Consider the following 20714-nt stretch of genomic DNA (forward strand, 5'->3'; position numbering starts at 1 on the left):
CAAAGAAAACTGTAAATGGAGAAACAAAAATGTTAGCTTTAAATATGTGGAAGAGAAGCACAAGGGGGATCAAGACCTTTTCTTGATAATAGATATTTTGGGGTGTGTATTTAAATAATATTTTATTTTTCCCCAATTACATAGCAAAACAATTTCTAACATTAATTTTTTTTTAAGTTTTAAGTTCCTAATTCTAGTTTTCAAACTCTTTTCCCTCTCCTCAAAGAGGATAAGCAATCTATAGACTATATATATAGGTTACACTTGTGTAATTATGTAAAACATATTTTTGTGTAAGAAAACTCAAATCAAAAAAGGAAATCAAAGAAAGAAAGGAAGTGGAAGATAATATGCTCCTTCTGTATTCAGATGCCATCAGCTCTCTGAAGGCAGACAGCATTTTTTATCATGAAGCTTCTGGAAGTGTCTTAGATCACTCTATTGCTGAGAACAGTTTAGTTATTCACAGTCCTTCACTGTACAATATTTGTTACTGTTTACAATGTTTTTCTCGTTCTGCTTGCTTGACTTTGATTCAGTGCTTATGTTTTTATAGGTTTATCTGAACTCATCCTGCTCAGCATTTCTTATAACAATAAAATTCCATTATTTCAATGAGAGATAGTTCAAAGAAAAACAAAAAGATTTCATTGCCATTTCCTCTAATGCCAATTATCCTTTGGTTCTGTTTTTATAGCTAATTTTTTTGGCAGTTAAATGACTTGTCCAGGGTCACACAGCTAGTTAAGTGAGGCCATAGTTAAACTTTTAACTTTTTTAATATTTTCTTAAAATATCATAGTCATTCACTAATTTCTCTCCATTCCCCATATATAATTCTCTTTAAACAAATATGCTTATTTAAGTAAAGCTGAATGAACATACTGGCAATTTCATTAGGTGACAGAGACATATCTAGAGCAAGGGTTGCTAGTCTAGGGTCTGAGAATTTGTTTTATTAATATTTTAATAAATATTTCTATATAATGGTTTTCCTCTGCAACATATTTTATGTCCTTAAAAACATGATTCTGAGAATTCTTTCAAAAAGCAAAGGAAAGTTTAAGAAGTCTTTGGTTTGGAGCAAGAAGAGAATTTATAGGCTATTGTCACTTTATGAGTATGGCCTGAAAGGGTTAATGGACTTGCCTATGGTCACAAAGATCATCATCAGTAGCAGAACCAGTGTTCAAACCAGCTTCTCCTAATCCCCAAGCCAGCATGAAACCCACTTCCCTGCTGACCATAGACCGGCCTAATGATCTATTCATCAAAGCCATGGTTAGACATAGCACTGATCACTGAGGATACCACTGAGTACAAAAATGTGTCAACTGCTATCCTTAAGCTTCTAAGCTGGTCTTCACTTACCACCTCTGCCTTTCTCACCCCCAGCCCTATCTCTGAACCTGTAATAATTTGGTCTTCACTGTACCAGATCTAATACTAAATAAATACTAATACTAATAAAGCGGAAATTATCAAAACCATTTAATATTGGCTAAGAAATACAGCAGTGGATCAGTGGAATAGGCTAGTTTCACAAGATACAATAGTCAACGACTATAATAATCTAGTATTTGATAAACCCAAAAACTCCAGTTTCTGGGATTTAACAGAAATTGTTGGGAAAATGGAAAATAGTATGGCAGAAACTAGGAACTGAACAACATCTATCCTATACCAAGATAAAGTCAAAATGGGTTCACGATTCAGACAAATTAAGCTACTATATGGACTGCGAGATCCTTAGGTATAACTTGAGTCTGACATCACAGTATTACACTAATGTAATCACAGATCCCATCCTTACAACAATTTTATAGGTTTTCTGGATCACAGAAACTCACTGAAAAGTCTCCAAAATATGTAATTGCAGTGATGGTGGTTGTTCAGTCACTTCAGCTGTATCTGACTCTTCATGATCCCATTTTGGGCTTTTTTTTTTTTTTTTTTTTTGGCAAATATGCTGGAGTAGCTTGCAATTTCCATCTTGCTTATCAGATAAGGAAACTGAGGAAAACAGAGGGAAGTGACTTGCCCATGGTCACAAAGGAAGGAAGTGTCTGAACCCAGATTTGAATTCAGAAAGATGAGTCTTCCTGCCTCCATGCTCAGTACGCTATCCACTGTACCAAATTATCTCGGAAGATAGCACTTACAGAGATGGTTAGTAATTGTTCTTTTTCGGATAGGAAAAGACTGAAATAATTTTTTCAAAACGGAAAATCACTGAAGCATTTTTTAAGTGCCCAAAGGATGGAAAGCTAGGAGAAAAATATTACAGACAAGCAAGGAAGCTTCAAAAGTTACATTCTGAATTTATTATATACTTACTTAAAAAGAAAAATCAAACTGGATGTGATAGATATTTATAGCTTCATTTACAAACCAACTCTCTCTTCTTTGGTTCTACTATGAAAATGCTCATTTCATTTGATGTTTGAATTCAGAATTTTAAAAAAAATCCTCATTATTTCAGGTTTGAAATGAGGCTACTGGATTCCAAATAGAAATGATTTTATGTCTGTGACTGTGGATCACCAGTGCATGTGACAGATTTCATTTTTCACATTTGAAATGCCAATGAGTGACAGATTATTTTTCTAAACTTTTCATCAGAAAAAGAAATTAGTCCACTGGGACAAGTTTTTATGCTAGTGAGAGATAAGACTCTACCCCTGTTAAATAAAGATCTCTGAAACAAATAAATATATCAAAAATGAACATGGCATCTTACCAGAAAAAACATCCTTGGCTGCATGACCTTCCGGGATAATTTCATCAAAGTACCTTCTTTCAGAAAGACCTATTCCACCCATCCAAAGAGAAAAATAGGAATACAGAACAAATGTCAGCTACTGGTATTAGTAATTTCTTTTAAAACATGGGATGTTTAGATATAGGAGGAAGGGGAGGAGCATATTATACATATTGACTGAGGTCCAAAAATCCAGTGGTGTTCCAAGTTAAAATGATACTAAGCACAGCCAAGATTTCATTTTAGAATTTCCCAGCAATGGCACCACTTTTATGCATGTACCACCAAAAGCTCAGTTCTCCAATTGATAAATGGTCAAAGGATATGAACAGACAATTTTCAGATGAAGAAATTGAAACTACTTCTAGCCATATGAAAAGATGCTCCAAGTCATTATTGATCAGAGAAATGCAAATTAAGACAACTCTGAGATACCATTACACACCTCTCAGATTGGCTAAGATGACAGGAAAAAATAATGATGAATGTTGGAAGGGATGCGGGAAAACTGGAATAGTAATACATTGTTTGGGAATTGTGAATGGATCTAACCCTTCTGTACAGTAATTTGGAACTATGCTCAAAAAGTTATCAAACTGTGCTTACCCTTTGATCCAGCAGTGTTACTTCTGGGCTTATATCCCAAAGGGATCTTAAAGAAGGGAAAGGGGCCTGTATGTGCAAGAATGTTCGTAGCAGCCCTGTTTGTAGTGGCTTGAAACTGGAAACTGAATGGATGCCCATCAATTGGAGAATGGTTGGGTAAATTGTGGTATATGAATGTTATGGAATATTATTGTTCTTAAGAAATGACCAGCAGGATGACTACACAAAGGTCTGGAGAGACTTACATGAACTGATGCTGAATGAAATGAGCAGGACCAGGAGATCATTACATATTTCAACAACAAGACTTTATGATGATCAATTCTGATGGACGTGGCTCTCTTCAACAATGAGGTGAACCAAATCAGTTCCATTTGTTCAATAATGAAGAGAACCAACTACCAGTGAAAGAACTATGGGAAATGAGTATGGACCACAACATAGCATTTTCATGCCTTCTGTTTTTGTCTGCTTGCATTTTTGTTTTCCTTCTCAGGTTATTTTTAACCTTAATTTCTAAATCTGATTTTTCTTGTGCAACAAGATAACTGTATAAATATGTATACATATATTGTATTTAATGTATACTTTAACATATTTAACATGTATGGGATTACCTGCCATACAGGAGAAGGGATGGGGGAAAGGAAGGGAAAAGTTGGAACAGAAGGTTTTGCAAGGGTCAACGCTGAAAAATTTACCCATGCATATGTCTTGTAAATAAAAAGCTATAATATTTTTTAAATATTAAAACCAAAAAAAAAGTAGATTTCATTTTATCTATTGGATAAACCACCAGTCTTTTAGTTACCTATGTTTACAATCTTAGAATTACCCTGAGTAGAGTATAAATTCCTTGAGAGCAGAGACTATTTCATTTTTTGCTATTTTTTGTTTTACTATTTTGCACACAGCAGACGCTTTTGTTGAATGTGTGGTACAGTGGATGACTTTGGAGTAAGAGGAGATGGCTATTTAACCTCTCTGCTCTCAGTTTCCTTCTGTGTAAAATACTAAGGCTAGGGGTGGGTGGTGGGTATTGGATTAAATGATATATTAATGTGACTTACTCTCCTGCCCTGTCAGAAAGAAGCCCAAATGGCTATTATCAAATGTAACATTCCTAGACTATTCAGTTTGAATAGAATGATTGTGAGGATGGAACTTTTTGTCTATCCCTCAAACTTCTGTATCTTCAAACAACCTTTGAGATGCTAAGTAACATATATTTAGACAGGTCTGGGACCTGGTTGGCCAGGTGCATTCCATCTGACTCTTTGACCTTCTCTCTTGAATTTCAGCCTTTAAGCCTGGGAAACCCCCAAGGCTCTATTTCTCCTATAAAAGATCTGGTTATGATGAAGATCTTTGCGGAGTTCTTTTCAGGACTAAATTTACTATGAGGTTACACTTTCTCTCTCTTCTCCTAGTGCCTTTTCCTTGCTAGTTAGCCAAACTTCTATGAATCTGGCCTACTATTCAATGGCTTACTCCCACCTCATGGAATATTCCCTTTCTTCTGGTTAACTGTGAGTTCCCCTGGGGAGTTTGCCTTTTCCTTGCTAATTGTATGCTCTCCCAACTCTATTTCATATTTATTATTGCTGGTGACTATTGTATCCCTTCATTTTGTTTGGAACCTATTCCCCTAAATAAATCTACTTTTGCCAAGAGGAAAAAAAAAAAAGCCTCTCCCAGGACTTGGTTCTCAAAGGCTTTTCCATAAAGAGTCATTAGCCCTGCTAGGATCTATCATGAAGGAAAAACTCTCAATATAGGACCAGTAATCAAATGTAAAACTATTCTCTAAGGACCAGATTAATATATGTGCCATTCCAGATCACACAATAGACTTTATGCTAACTTTGTCACAGAATGTGGAAGTTTTTATTTACAGTGATTTTCAAAGACCATCTATTAAGCTGGAAAAGAGCCAGTGAAGGGAGGACCAGCACTAACAAATCATGAATCCCTGGCTTGTTGATGTGTAAAAAGGGAGCATGCCCCCCGTGCCAGGTCTGGGTATCACAGAACTGCAAAACTGGATGGGACTGTGAAAGCCAGCTCAGAAGGGGAATCACATTCAACCATATAATCTTCACGACCAGCAGAAAAAGGAAATGATTCTTAAGCACCTGGCTTTTATTCCCCTCAGCTCATGGCAAGAATCTTAAGGAAACTCACCCTTCCTGGTTGTACTATCTCGTGATGTCCGCTTAAGCTATACTGAATCTGCATAAGCTTCTGAAAGTTGTCCTGAGGAAGAAAGAGATAAAGCATATGAAGGTATCTGTTCCAGCTGGAAAAAAAAAGCCCTGATTTGTATTCCTAGGATACTTACTCCCTGCTTCATGATGTCATTGGCGTGGTTAGCGACCTCTATGACAACAGCAAGGGCATCTGAGAGACATAAGGATAGAAGAGGTAGTTAGGGACTTTCAATAAAAACAGTAATCACTTGTATATGACTATTTAAAATCTGCAAAGCACTTTTCATGTTATCTCGTTTAAGCCTCCTGGGAGATAGGTACTGTTATACCCATTTTGCAGCCCAGAATCACACAGCTAGGAAGCATCTAAAACAGGTTTTAAACTTGGGATCTTTAGTTTGTCCTTCAAAATTCGCTATTGTTTGATAAAGAGTTATTTCAACCAGTGAAATGACAAGTTAACAGAGATCAAAGGATCATAGAATCTAGAACCTAAAGGGACTAGAAAAGTCATCTATTCCAGTGATATCAAATTCAAATATAAGTGGATCCCTTTAAAAAAAATACAAATTATATTATAATAATTATTAATCATTAATATTATCAATAAAATTCATAACATTACCTACATCATATTGCATTTTTATTTATTTTGTTAATCATTTCCCAAATAAATTTTAACCTGATTCAGGGGCTGACTCCAAGTTTCACACCCCTGATTTAATCTAAGGTTCTCATTTTATAGTCAAAAAAAATAAGTTAAATGGTCACACACAAGTAAGAAGCATTACAGATGAGATTTGAACCCAGACCCAGGGATTGCAGTCAATTGGTGGAGGCAGTTTCCTATATCATTGAAATCCTACTTCTAGTCCTTATTCTCCTTTTAAATGTTTGCTGATGAAAGCTAGAGAAAGGCAACATAAACCAACGAGGGGAGATGGGTTGGAAAGAGAGAGCACAGATCTAGAGAAAGAGAAAGGGAGGCAGGGGAAAGAGAAGAGGTGGAAGAGGAGGATAAAGGGAGGAAGAGAGATGGAAAGGGAAATAAAGATGCAGAAGGAGAGAGAAAAAGAAGAGAAGAAGAGAGGGAAGAAGGAAAGGGGAAAGGGAGAGACAGACAGAGAAAAAAGATGAAGAGGGAAAGGGGGAAGAGATTCTTCTGGAAAAGGCAAAAAAGTGGAAGTCAAAGGATAATCATAGATTAATCCAGGAGGAACTCCAGAAGCCACTTTTTACAAATGGGTAAACCAAGGGCAATGCTGTAAGATAACTTGACCAAAGTCTCCCAGGCAGAGATTTGGACTCCAGGTTCCTCCACTAAGAGATGTGCAGCACAAAAGGAAGGATGCTGAGAGTCAGCACTGAGGCACCACTTCCATCTCTACCACTTACTAGCTGTGAGATCTGGGGCAATGACTACCAAATGGAGAAATCTTTGGGTCACCTGGGGCACTTTGGTGCAGGGCAGGGAAGGCTTTGGACAGATCCCAGAATGATCAATGTAAATAGCCACTAGGGCCAGTCACTGGTCTGGTCAAGAAAGGCAAGGGAGCCACAACAGAGTTCCACCAGGAGGAGAGATGCCCTGACCATGTCAGGCTGATAAGAGAAGCAGAGGCAGCTACAGGCCAGGCGGGAAGCCCATGAGAGCTCCAGCCCCAGCGGGCTGCTCCAGAGCCAGAGAAAGAGAAAACTTGAGGTGTTTCTTGGCCCTAGTCTTCCTCTTCCCTAAGGCAGTTTGGTGCAATGGAGAAAGCTGGTTTTGATTTAAGGAACCTGGATCCAAATTAACTTTTGATGCTGTTTAATTAATTAGTTGTAGCAGATATTTCATGACTTATTTGAGATTTTCTTGGCAGAGATACTGACTTGTGTGCCATTTCCTTCTCCAGCTCATTTTACAGATGTGGAAACTGAGGCAAACAGGGTGAAGTGACTTACATAGGGTGACACAGCTAGTAAGTGTCTGAGGCTGGATTTGAACTCAAATCCTCCTTTTTGTGTTGTCTTTTTTAAACTAGATTTATGATTTTGGGGCAACTAGGGGTGGCATGGAAGGGATGACACAGTGGACAATTTAAAGAGTCTGTTAGATTCTAACTACTATCAATATGTTCCTGAATGAGTCCATCTCAGTTTCCTCATCCACAAAATGGGAATAACCATAGTACCTGTCTTGCTAGTATTTTGCAAACTCATAAAACATCACAGAAAAACTGGCCATTATTAATAATAATACAAACTATAGCCTTACAAGCTAAAAATGACAAGTAATAAATCCCCATTTTACAGATGAAATCCTACTTCTAGTAGTTTTCTTTATAAAAAACCTTTAGAAAAGGTTTCTAAAGGTTTTTTTTTTGTATTTAATGTTTTTTATAAAGAAAACTAACTCAAGTTCAACATCAAAAAAAGGAGAGAAATATAAGAAATATCTCAAAGTGAAATGGAAGAAAAACATCACATTCTTTTAACTAATTGCACATAAAAGTTTTCAAAATTTGAGAAAAAAGATTCTAATATTTTTCTTTTTGGAAAAACAAATAACAAATTTTCAGAGTAGTATTTGCTAAATAGGAGCCTCCTGGCCTTAAAAAAAATTAAGTTGTACATGTGTATCTTGAACTTTCAAAATAAATTTTACAGTTCTCTAGGAAATGGGTTCCTTTAACATAAGAAAGGCCAAGATTTAAGAGAATTTCAAAGGACTAAGCAAATGTTTTGCGTGGTTCTTTTAAAGATCACTTTTTTTTAAAAGGTCACTTATCATTCTGAAAAATATAAAAATTAAACCAAAATCAATCTAACAAACCAACAATCAAAATGTTCAAAAATCCTTCTATAAATGTCATAGCAATAACACTTCCAAAGGCCAAAGGTAGAAATCATAAGAAGCCTAAAGAAATAATGATAGAATGATGTGGAATGAAAATTCAACTTTGACTTGCTCATGGCTACATTTTTGTTGGAACCTGAATCAGGATGGGGGGTGGGAGTGGGGCTGGGTGTTTGTCAGCTGTTTTGTACTTTTTTTTAAAAATGAAATCAGTCTACATTAAATTAAAAGATATAAGCCTCTTAATGATCATCAGAAGGAAGAAGCTGAGCTAATAAAATTGTTCACCTTAGAATGGGACAAACAACATTCTACTTCCAATCACTAGCAGCCACACTTGTAAATATTACTTTTATATTTTTCTGAAAGATCAACATTTTAATATTTATAAAGGTTAACCATTACTTACCTTGAGTATCCCTATAATCTACAGAGTCTTCCAAAAGATTCTTCAAATAATCTATGAAAACAAAACAAAAAATATATTAAAAAGGGCTATGTATGGGATGTTGTATAACTGCATATACATTCAACACTGCAAAGTTTCCTAGAGATTTGGATAAAGAATACCTATTCCTAGAGATCTGGATAAAGAATACCTATTCTCCAAAAAATGATCAATACTTGGATGGACTTTCCAAAGAGCTACTGATTTTTCATTTTTCATACTTGTAAAAGATTGAACATCTTTTGAAAATCGTATGATTTATGTGACTTTGCTTTTCTTTTTTTCCCCCCACCTAATAATATTTTATTTTTTTCCAATTACATGTGAAGACATTTTTGTAAGATTTTGAGTTCCAAATTTTTCCACTTGCTTCTCTTTCCTTCCCCTTCCCCAAGACAGCAAGCAATCTGATCTAAGTTATATCACATTAAGCATATTTCCATATTAATCATATAAAAATCAGAAAAAAGGGAAAAATCACAAGAAAGAAAAAAAATTTGAAAACAGTATGTTTCAATCTGCATTCAGACTCCATAATTCTTTCTTTGGATGCAGATGATATTTTCCACTATATGACTTTTCTATAGTTTAAATGGTTATCATTTAAAAATCTTCCATAATAAAATTATAAATCTTTATAGATAATTGTAAAATGTTTCATTTAATACGGAATTTTAATCCTACAAATGAATGTTTTTATGATATAGTTTCATTATTTTTAAAGTAGAGTAGTATTGTCCTACTGAGGAAAATGGGCAATGTATAGTCTGGAGTCAAGAAAACTCCTCTTGGGATAGCTAGGTGGCACAGTGGATAGAGTACCAGCCCTGGACTCAGAAGCACAAATCTGGCCTTAGACACACAACACTTCTTAGCTGTATAGGCAAGTCACTTAACTCCAATTGTCTCACACAAACAAAACAAAATACCACTTCCTGGCTGTGTGAACCTAGGCAAGTCACTTAACCTTGTTTGCCTCCATTTATTCATCTATAAAATCAACTGGAGAAGGAAATGACAAACAGTATCTTTGCTAAGAAAATCCCAAACAGGGTCATAAAGAGTCATACAAGACTGAAATAACAGAACAACAACAAACAGTAAGCTCAAAAGACATTTGGCAAATACTGATTTGCTTTGAAAGACTCCAAGCTACTCCGTAAAACAAAGGCCAGTCCCATTTTTCAAAAAAATTTTATTTCCTCCAGTTACATGTGAAAAAAACAACATTTTTTGGTTATAGATATATATTTTTACATATTTCCTTTTGAATCAGCTAGGAGAGGAAAAATCACAAGAGAAAAAAAGAAAAAGAAAAGTGAATACAGCTTGTATTAATTTTATAGTCTTCTTAGTTCATCTCTCTGGAGGAGGAGGGTGTTTTCATCCAAAATTTATTGAGATTGTCTTAGATCTGCTGAACATCTGCACAACCTTGCTGTTGCTGTGTACAATGTTTTCTTGGTTCTGCTTGTTTAACTTAGCATTACTTTGTATAAATCTTTCCAGGCCTTTTTAAAACCAGCCTAGTTATCATTTTTTATAGAACAACAATATTTCATTAGTTCCATGTACCACAAGTTGTTCGGCCAGCTGCTCATTTTCCAATTTTTTGCCACCACAAAAAGGGCTGCCACAAACATTTTTGCACATGTGGGTCCTTTCCCCTTTTTTATGATTTCTTTGGGATCCAGGCCCAGTTGTGTAACCCATCCTTTTGACATAATCTGATTGTAAGAATGGAATAACACAGACATTCCAGAATTAAATGTGTGGGTCACCCAAACAGGCAACGGAAAGGCACATGACAGGCATTCATAGAGCACAACGTAATACCAACAAAGACTTACACAAGAGAAGAATATCATCAGAGAGATGTATGATTGGAAGGAACAGTGTAAAACAAGGGAGACTCTAAGAATAGCCCTTGTGAATGAATCACAAGTTTCATGACAGTAAACATCATAGGATAACATCTGGGATTAGAAAGAACAGGAGACATCAATTAATCCATCCTCTCCTTTTACAAATGAGAAAACTGAAAGCCAGGGAGCTGAAGTCGATTTTCCCAGATCACATGGGCAATAAGCATTAGACGCTGGATTTGAACTTAACTCCTGGGACTTCAGTTGGTTTCTTGCATCTTACAAAGGATTGCTTTTTTCATTGGGAGTGTGTGTGTGTGTGTGTGTGTGTGTTTTAAACTTGGATCTTAGCTGTAATAAAAGTTCATTAAGAAATATACTTCTTTTGGTCCAGAGATGGTAACATAACAATTTCAGAATAATGCTTGGGCAATCCAAGAGTTCTGCAGTTGCTTCATTTTGATTATTTTTTCTTGACTACAAAGAAGAGTTCAATGAGATTTGTCAAAAAATGACAAACAAAAGGCACAGGCCACTAGGGGCGACAATGCTGGGACTTCAACACTTGCCAAGTGATGACTCTGGGCAAGGAACAACCTGTATATGTAAGTGGGGTCAATAATAGTCCCTATCTCCCAGAGCCACTGTGAGGTTCTAATAATATTAAATATAAACACTCTGAAAATCCTAAAGTCCTATATAATAGATCACTATAATCGCCAATTAATCTAAGATTAGATGGAATCCTTAAGTCTTGTCCTAAAGTTTGCATTTGTAAGAGACACCGTGACATAAACTGGACATAAACTGGATTTGAATCTGGCCTCAGATATTTGGCTGATTGGCTATTCCTGTGAAAATATTTAATCTCACTATTCTAATCTCACTCTTCTAATGTAAAAAAATGTAGGGAATCATTTAAGGGTCCTTTTCCAGATCGAAATTTATGATATTGAGATCGCAACCAATCTACTTGGAGATTAAATAGTCAATCTTTTACTGAGTAGACTGGAAAATGGGATCACAGAATTAAGAAATGGAAAATTAATTCGGTTTCCTAAAACAAGTAACATCTGATGTCTTACAGTTCTTTATCTGTGAACCTGAGATTTAGTGGATACAGAAATAGGCTTTGAGTCAGGAAGACCTGAATTCAAATCCAGCCTCAGATGCTCAGGAGCTCTATTACCATTACAAGCTAATTAACTTCTGTTTGGCTCAGTTTCCTCCAATATAAATTTTAGGATGACAATAATAGTATCTACCTCACAAGACTGTTGTGAGGAATAAATGAAAAAATATTTGTAAAGAGCTTAACACAGTAGGTGCTTAATAAAAACTTATTTCTTTTCTCTTCCTCTATTCTCATTTTACAGATAAGGAAAATGAAGTAGTAAATGTAAAAGATAGGTTGTAAATTCTGGTCTTCTAGCATCAGGCTCATGTGTGTTAAGTGAAACAAATGTTATTATAGTTTTATTTTTAAATAAAAGTATCTTTCTAATTTTCTTTGCTTCTTTTCTCCACTAGGCCATGCTATCTCAAGTAGCAGGATGGATGGAAGGAAGATGTTTAAAAGACTTCTTTCTCTCTGTGGCTTCCAGCCACACTTGTGGCTAAATCTATCTGAATCTCTGTGGTTCTGGCTCCCTGCCAGGCCTGTAGTGGCCTCTTTTTCTATTGCTCAACCTCTCCATGGTCAGACCATTCCCCATCTGGAAGTTTTGTCTCTCTAACTCTCTGCCAAACAAGTCAGAGTCCTGGTCAAAGCTCAATCTTTCCTGCTTTTCTTCTTTACTCCTGAATTTTTGCGTCCAGGTCACAGGGACTTTTATCATTTATCATTTTAATGATAAAAGAATAAAATTTATTAACAATAGCTAACATTTGTATGGATCTATGAGTACCATGAGGGCCCTTGTTATTGCTTACTTATTTATTTGGATCCAGAAAGAGTTCACAGGAGAAATTCTTATGTAACCTTCTTAGTCATTAGCGATGCTTGGACATCACGGTGGACACAAATGTCCCAGTGGTATGACTATGCTGTAAGTATAATATCAGATCAACACATGGAAGAGCAAAGTTGGAAGATATGGGTTAGTCTGAGTCAGCTGGGAGCAGCAGGGAAACCAGCAATTGTTAACAATTGGCGTTGAGTCTTTGGTGAAACTTGGGAGGGAAATCGAGACACTCCTTGATGCGTCATGAAGCCCAACACCCAGGATGCATTCACGACCAAGTAGTCTAGCCAAGAGATTTCACAAGGCAAATGGGAAGTGAAGTAGTCAAGCAACGAGCCAGTCTTAGATAGTTGGTTTTACTATGTCAAACCTGTTTGATCACTTTTCAACAGGTGACGAATGGGAAACTCCAAAGGTCATGGTGACTAGGATTTACAAAGAAAGAACTTGACCTTTAAAGAAAAAAATTCTTGAGAATAAAGAGGAAAAAAATGGGGACAAGAAAAAAATATAGTTAGGATTGGTTTCCCCAAAATTTAATCTCTGGCCACCAGGGGGCAACCTTGATAAAGAAAAGTCAATTTGGGGGGGAAATAGATAAGAATGTCAGTCAAGAACAAGGTTTCAGAATAGGGACAAATTGGATGTTCTCAAAAAGAACTTGAAAATTCATGAATGTAGAAAAACACAGCCGTCAACTCTCAGTTGTCAGGGCTTAGTACTGTGGATAACATATAGTAGGCACTTAATAAATAAATTATATTTATGATATAATTAATAATTTTCTCCTTCCCTCCCTTAAGAACTTTTTCTCCCCTTAGCCCAATTATAGCATCACAGATGCTATAGAGGAGATAGATAGAAGAGAAATGAACTTTAGAGAACATCTAGTCCAACTACTTCATTTGCAGATGGGGAAAATGAGGCACAGGGAAGTTAAGAAAGCATCACATAAGTAAGAATCAAAGCTGTGAAATTTGGAAGAGGCCATCTAAATCTTCAATTTAAAGTTGAGGAAACCAAGTTAGAGACTTATCCAAGATCCCATTATTTTCTTTTCTGTTGGAATTCGAATACAGGTCCACTTTACCAAACTACCTTTCCAATTTATTTTGCTTAATTTGGGATAAGACAAACTCTTAACAACTTTAAAAATATGATATCAAGCTAGAAAAGGTAATGTATGTTCATTATGTGCGGCAAAGAGGCTGAGTTAAAGAGGTCTACATGCTTAAGTCTTGTTCCCAGCTTTGTCATTCACAAACTACAGGACATTGGGAAACTGACCCAAACACTCTGAAACCTAACAGCACACACCTAATTCTTGTCGAACAACTATTTGGCATGAATTAACCAAAATATCTTTGGGAGGAGTCTATAGCCTCTCTCTATGAAGCCAATTTCACCAAGAAACTGTAGCCATCAGCCAAGCAAAAATAACATATTTCTTCCTAAGTGTAGTTTTCCCCCTAAATCAAATCTGCTTTTAGAAAACACTCAATAGTACAGACTGAAGAGGTCCTGGGTCATACAAGCCCCGACTGGTACCAATCATACTGTAACAGACTTTTTGGAATTAATCATTTGGTTTGAAAGTGATGTGTGCATTCCAATACCCAAGAAAAAAAATAAAAATAAAAACTACACATGAGCTTAGGCACTGTCATTGACTGGATTATTTCCGGGCCTTCACATGATTCTGACAAATATGACAAGGGGAAATCTTTGGCAATCAAGAATTCTTTTTATATTTTTTCCTAGACAAGCCCTGACAGCTTGGCCCTGGGCAGCTGGCTGGGTGCATGGAATCTAGGTCAAATCTTACCCCCAGAGGGATTTCTGTAGGAAAATAAGAAAAAAGGCAGGTGGTGTGTGGTTTAGGAGCACTCTGTATATTAAAGCCATGTTTACAAATAGGGAAGAGTCGATTAATGCTACTTGATGAGTAACTGCTTCAGTAAGTAAAACTGAAACTAAAATGGTTCATCCATTGAAACTCTGATTTTCGTACAGACGCTCCAACTGGAAATTAGGACCAAAAATGAATCATAAATAATAATTATATGACATTTTATTTATATTTATACATTAATGTATATACTATATAATAATTCTATTATATTTATGTTATGCAATGATATAATAACAACTAATACTTATATCAGCAGTTTACAGATATTATCTCATTTGAATAGTAGGAAAACAGTCTATCATATTACTTTTCAGAAATTAAAAAGCTACTTTAAGGATCCCAAATTTCTCCTGGGGAAATCTTTTTAATACCAATATTCTATTGATTTGACTTATGTATCTGAGTCATGAAAAATCTGATGTACTAAAGAATTAAAAAATAAGCAAAGAAAGACACATAGTGAACATGAATGGGTAAGTTACAAAACAGTAACAAAAAATTTTTTTTTTAATTAGAACAAAGGATTTTTTAAATATACACCTTAACAAAGACAGTTTGATCATGGTCATCATAGACCCAGAGCAGGAAAAAAAACCACCAAAAAGGCATCTAGTTCAACCTGATCATTTTACACATAAAGTAGGCTCATACAATGAGAGGTTACAGAGATAAGCAGAACTTGAACCTGGGTCATTCCCTTCCTACCCCCCACTTCAAAGTTTGTGTACAACAGCCTGCTACCTCCTACACTGTAAGTTAACCAATGACTAGCATGTAGACTCCACTGGTATACTCTTAATGTCAAGAAAAAAGAAAAGGCCCCTAAATCAGTGGATCACAAAAAATAGACACACACAAATGGGCTGCAATCTACACTAGTGTAAGAGGTACTCAACCAGAGGAGGTTACAGATCTCTGAAAACACAGAATTAACGAAACACTTGAAAAAGTATTACTGCTTCTGCTTTGGGTTTACATCAAATCTGATATCATGGTCTTTTGAGGACTACAATAACTAAAATTCTCTGGATGAGGTCTAAGTAATACCCAAAGATACACCCAATTTTGGGCCCTCTAAGCTAGTTATGCTGTATTAGGAGGTTCAGTGTACAAGCTTTAAAAACAAATATGTCACGTCATTTTTTGTCCATGAGGGCTTTCTAGAGCTCAGCTTCTGAAACTTTGGCTCACCATCCCATTTGAGGGCTTGTAATTGAATGTATGGGTCATGAAATTAGGAGTTAATATGAGTAAATGTTTGATCTGTATACCTATTTTATATTCCTATATACCCTGGGATCACATAAAAATTTCTTGGGCAAAAAAAAGAGTTGTGAGTGGAAAAAGGTTAAGGAAGCACTGTTCTAAGGCACTAATTAATTTAGCAATTGGAAAAGGTTACAGTGATATTTGTTTAATTTTTATTTTTCCCTATCTGTTTATTGGCCTCTGGTCATAAGTAAGACTTCTATCCTCATGAACAATTTTAACAGATGGTTCCAGTATCCCACTTTCCATAAACATGGGAAATTTTAGACTTCTAAAAGCCTAGGAGGAGTTAATAGCCTCTCAGTTTATAGGAACAGGTAATATAATAGGCTACTAAAGGATCATTTAACTTAATATAAACAGTTTGAACAAAATAAAAGATCTCCATATAATCCAAAGTTAAATGACTTTTTATTTAAGAACCAATTTTAGATGAGGAGGAATTTTAAAGTTTTATTTTACTTGATCAGGTTATTTTTCTATTGCTGTGAAAAAAAGATCATTTATTTAATGGAAACTACAAACTACAAATATGTTAAATAAAAAGAAGCATGAAAAGATTTATATGATCTGATGTAAAGTACACAGAACTGAGAAAATAACATATTCAGGGACTATCACAATGGAAATGGAAATCCTAGCCAATTGAAATTGAAATTGAACATTTGAAACAACTGAAAATTTCAGAATTTGAAAGAAGCAGCATTTCCCTGCCAAACAGGGAAATAAGACACTTCCTCTCAATTCCCTGCAGAGGTAGAAAATCCACAGGTGTTTCAAATCTTTTCTAATTTGGGAGGGGGAAAGGAGAGTTGAGAATGACCACACCCTTTCAAGATCTTGATTCCTTAATAAAAGCATTGCTTCTAAAATCCTGCCTTTGACCCTTATTACTTCTATAGTCTTACACTAATCACTACAGGTCTCAGTATCCTCCTTAAATGACCTTACTGGTTCTTTTCAATTCTATTTCTATATAAGAAAAAACTTGATGATGAAGTGCTTGTGGAGCAGAGGGAGAGATGAGGGAAAGACAATTGTATTGGAGGGTTAATGCAATATTAAAGTAAAAAGTAATAAGGGCTTAAACTACAGTAATATGAAAAGAGGAAGGAAAAAAACAGAGAAGAGAGACGTTTCCAGTTTTTTGTTTTATATTCCTTGTTAACACCAACTACCACTATCTCTACATACAAAGACCAGAAGAAAATTGTATATGAAATTGTGATTCTCAACTATATTACATAAAACTGGGCTTTTAAAAAGAAAAGGATGTAATAAATACAACTCTGTCTTCCTCTGAATTTAAGAGAGATACCACAGGAAAATTAACTAGTCATTAAGAGCTGCTGTGTAGTATAATTCAATTTCTTTTATTTTGTGTTGACTGATTACTAATTTTTACTCAAATTAAATTTATTTAAATTCAATAGACACAAAGACAAACTCCTCAATAAGTTTATATCCTATGCTGAAGAGGAAAAATTGACCCTATGATGGGAATAAAATGACTAGTTAAATTCAATTTCTTTTATTTTGTATTCATTGATTACTAATTTTTTTGTAAGTAAGGTTCAATGAAGTATGGGACATGAAATCAGAGGCCCTAGGTTCAAATCTTGACTTTTCTACTTAATAACAGTTTGACTTAAAGTAAGATCCTATATAAATTAGAATTTAAGCCCCTCTAGAACTCATGGTTACAAGCTAGTGGATAGAGCACCAGACGCAACTCAAATGCAGCCTTGGATGTTTACTAGCTCTGTGATGCTGGGCAAGTCACTTAACTCCGCCTCAGTTTTCTCATCTGTAAAATGAGATGAAGAAGCAAAGGGCAAACTAGTCCAGTATCTCTGCCAAGAAAACGCTAACAGGGGTCACAAAGAATTGAACACCACTGACAAGATTGAACAACCGAATTGCAAGGTTACTCATCATATTGATCAGAGTTAATAAGTCTTTCAAAACCGTCTTTTACGATGGTGTTGCTATTTTACATTAGTTAACAGATGATAAAGCAAGGTTAACAGCCTCTAGGCAGAGAGGTGATGGGCTTAGAGTGCAGATGAGACATATATATATTTTGAACACAGGCAATGTGGAGCTGGGTTTTCCTTGACTGAATATTTGTTACAAGAATTTTGTTTTTCAAAGAACTCAAAAAAAATTCCTGTTTAGCAAGAAAAAAAAATTAAAATATATTATACTGCATCTTTATATATACTATCTGTGTGATGATGGAATAAAGAGAAAAGTGAATTCTGTTAACTGAGGGGGAAAATTACCTTCCTGAGGAAAGGAGCTGTCTTTCTTTATCTCCCCAGTAGGTACTATAGTATCTGGCACACAGTAGGTGATTAATAAGTGTTTGTGGATGAATTTACTGACTTTACCTCTCTGATCCCCAATTTCATTATCTGAAATGAGGATTATAGACACAGTGACCTCCAAGGCTCTAGATAAGGCTAAACCTAGATACTGTGAACTTACTGCTTCTGTCTATACTCTTTTTAATACTTAACGCTGTTCCTAGCATTTCCATCTATTTAGTTCTGCAGTTCTGGTCTTCAAGACTTGCCTTCATTCACTCTGGCCAACAGTGACCAGTACTGAACCTAAAAGCTACTCTATCCAGTTCCAAATGAACCACATGCTGGCTCATCCTCAGCCCGCTCACTACTTTAGTCTTATCTGGATAGAAAAATAGACGGAATCCAGAAGAATCGAGTTCAAATCCTGCCTCAAACAACAACTAGCTCCATGACACTGGACAAATCACCTAGATAAAGGTTTATCTTGTGTGAAATGGAGCAACAACAACGACCTCCCAGGGTTCTTGGGAGGATAAAATGAGATAATGTTTATAAAGTGCTTTGCAAACCTTGGTAAAGCTATATAAATGCTATCTATTATTATTTCAGTCTACAATAAGTGAGCCAAAGTTTCTTAGACTGCATTTTGCAGGAAAACCCTCTTAGCACTTGGAAGTTAAGCAAAAAGGGCTTACCCTACACGATTTCTGATAATATCTGAGAAGAATGTGACCTCCGAAGGGGAGAAGGTTCATTTTATGAATATCTCCAAAGATTACAACAGAAAGCAAATTATCTTTATCTTTACAATTTTCTCAAAGCACATGTGGAGAAGGGGTAGGGGAAGTAGAAATAAAAGCTCCTTGGAAACCATCATCCATAAACGGAAGCCCTGTTGGAAACTCACAGAACGAAGGATTCCCTTGGCTATATACAGGGAACCTTGGCTTCCTGTTAGTGTTCTTATTTATAACTTCTGAGTCCCAAATAGAGGACTACACTCCCTAAATAAATATGCACAATGATGCTTTTTTTTTTTTGGAGGAACAAGCTCTCCCACTGACCCAATACTAACTTGTGAAGTAATCTTAAAAAAATTTGTAAATGTCTGTAGATATTTGAAAATATTTTGCTTTAAAAAGAAATCATTTAAAAAATGGCATTCAAATTCTGAGAAAATTATGGAATCTAAATGAACATCAAAAAATACTATTTCTACTTTTTTGTTTCTTTCTTGTGGGTTTTTCCTTTTGGTTCCGATTCTTCTTTCACAACATGACTAATGTGGAAATGTTTAATATGACTGTATATGTATAATCTATGCCTTTCTTTGGTGTGTTGGAGAGTAAGGAGGAAGAGGGGGGAAAACAAAAAAAATTCTTAATTTTCATTAGGCTTTCTACTTATTATTAAACTTAAATTTCTGCCATTTAAACATTATTGTTATTTTATATCCTTGACATTATCATTTTATTTATTTATTTTGTTTCCTTCAAGATTTTTCTATGTAGGGGCAGTTAGGTGGCACAATGGATAAGAGTACTAGTCCTAAAGTCAGGAAGAACTGAGTTCAAATCTAGGCTCAGACACTTAACACATCCTAACTGTGTGACCCTGGAAAAGCCACTTAACCCTAATTGTCTCAACAACAACAACAAAAAAAAATCCTTCTATGTACACCAAGTCTCTGTTTTTGGGTGGATGGCATTACGTTTATTACAATTAAATTTTATTAAGAATTTATTGGGTACCAATTATAAAAAGCAACAGTACTTTGCAACCCTGGTACTTTGCATAAGAGACAGATGAAAACTAAGTTAGGAATCTTGCTGCAAAGACACTGGGAGAGTTATTCAACCTCTCCAATCCACAGTTTACTCAAAAGAAAAATGGAGGGACAATAACAACAGCACCTAAGACACTTAAGACTCAAGTGAATAAAAACATGTAAAGAATTTTGGAAAGCTTAAAACATTATATAAACATCATTATATTAAATAAATAAATTAGCATCATATACAAGGCACTATACTGTGCTGGAGAAAATACTGGGATAATAGCAGAAAGCTGAAAAGGGTAAGAGGGGAATCAGAGGAAGGGAGAGGGAGAAAGAGGATTTAAAAAAGGAAGAAGGGAGAAGAAAAGAGGACACAGAGAGAGGATAAGAAAGAGAAGAGGAGGAGGAGAAGGAGAGACAGAGAGACAGAGAATTAGTTCTTCAAAGAGTTACACTGCATCCCAAAGTTCAGAAAATCCATCCAGCCTCAGATAGTGAGACACCCACAAAAATAAAAAAAATTTAAAAAAAGGAAAGAAAACTGAGGAATAAAATAAATCACTTAGCCAGGGTCACACAATGAGCAAGAGATATTGGATTCAATTCAAATTCAAGTCTTTCCTAACTTTCTTTTCTTTTTGCTAAGACAATTGGGCAAGATTTGAACTCAGATCCTCCTGATTTCAGGGTCAGTGCTCTACTATACCAATTAGCTGCCCCTTCTTTCTTAACTTTCAATCCCACAAATTCC

General features: G+C 35.5%; 1 protein-coding gene across 1 annotated transcript in view; it reads right to left on the reverse strand.

The window, feature by feature from the left end:
* Nucleotides 1-20714, reverse strand: part of FGD6 (FYVE, RhoGEF and PH domain containing 6) — a 166397-nt gene that overhangs the window by 29731 nt on the left and 115952 nt on the right. Inside the window, exons 9-12 of the mRNA XM_052000846.1 lie at nt 8826-8876; nt 5709-5767; nt 5552-5623; nt 2741-2809 (exon numbers count right to left, since the gene is read on the reverse strand). Coding sequence (XP_051856806.1) covers nt 2741-2809; nt 5552-5623; nt 5709-5767; nt 8826-8876 — 251 coding nt within the window. The remainder of the gene's footprint in view (nt 1-2740; nt 2810-5551; nt 5624-5708; nt 5768-8825; nt 8877-20714) is intronic.

Source organism: Antechinus flavipes, chromosome 5 (assembly GCF_016432865.1).
Source record: "Antechinus flavipes isolate AdamAnt ecotype Samford, QLD, Australia chromosome 5, AdamAnt_v2, whole genome shotgun sequence".
In the NCBI taxonomy this organism is placed as follows: Eukaryota; Metazoa; Chordata; class Mammalia; order Dasyuromorphia; family Dasyuridae; genus Antechinus; species Antechinus flavipes.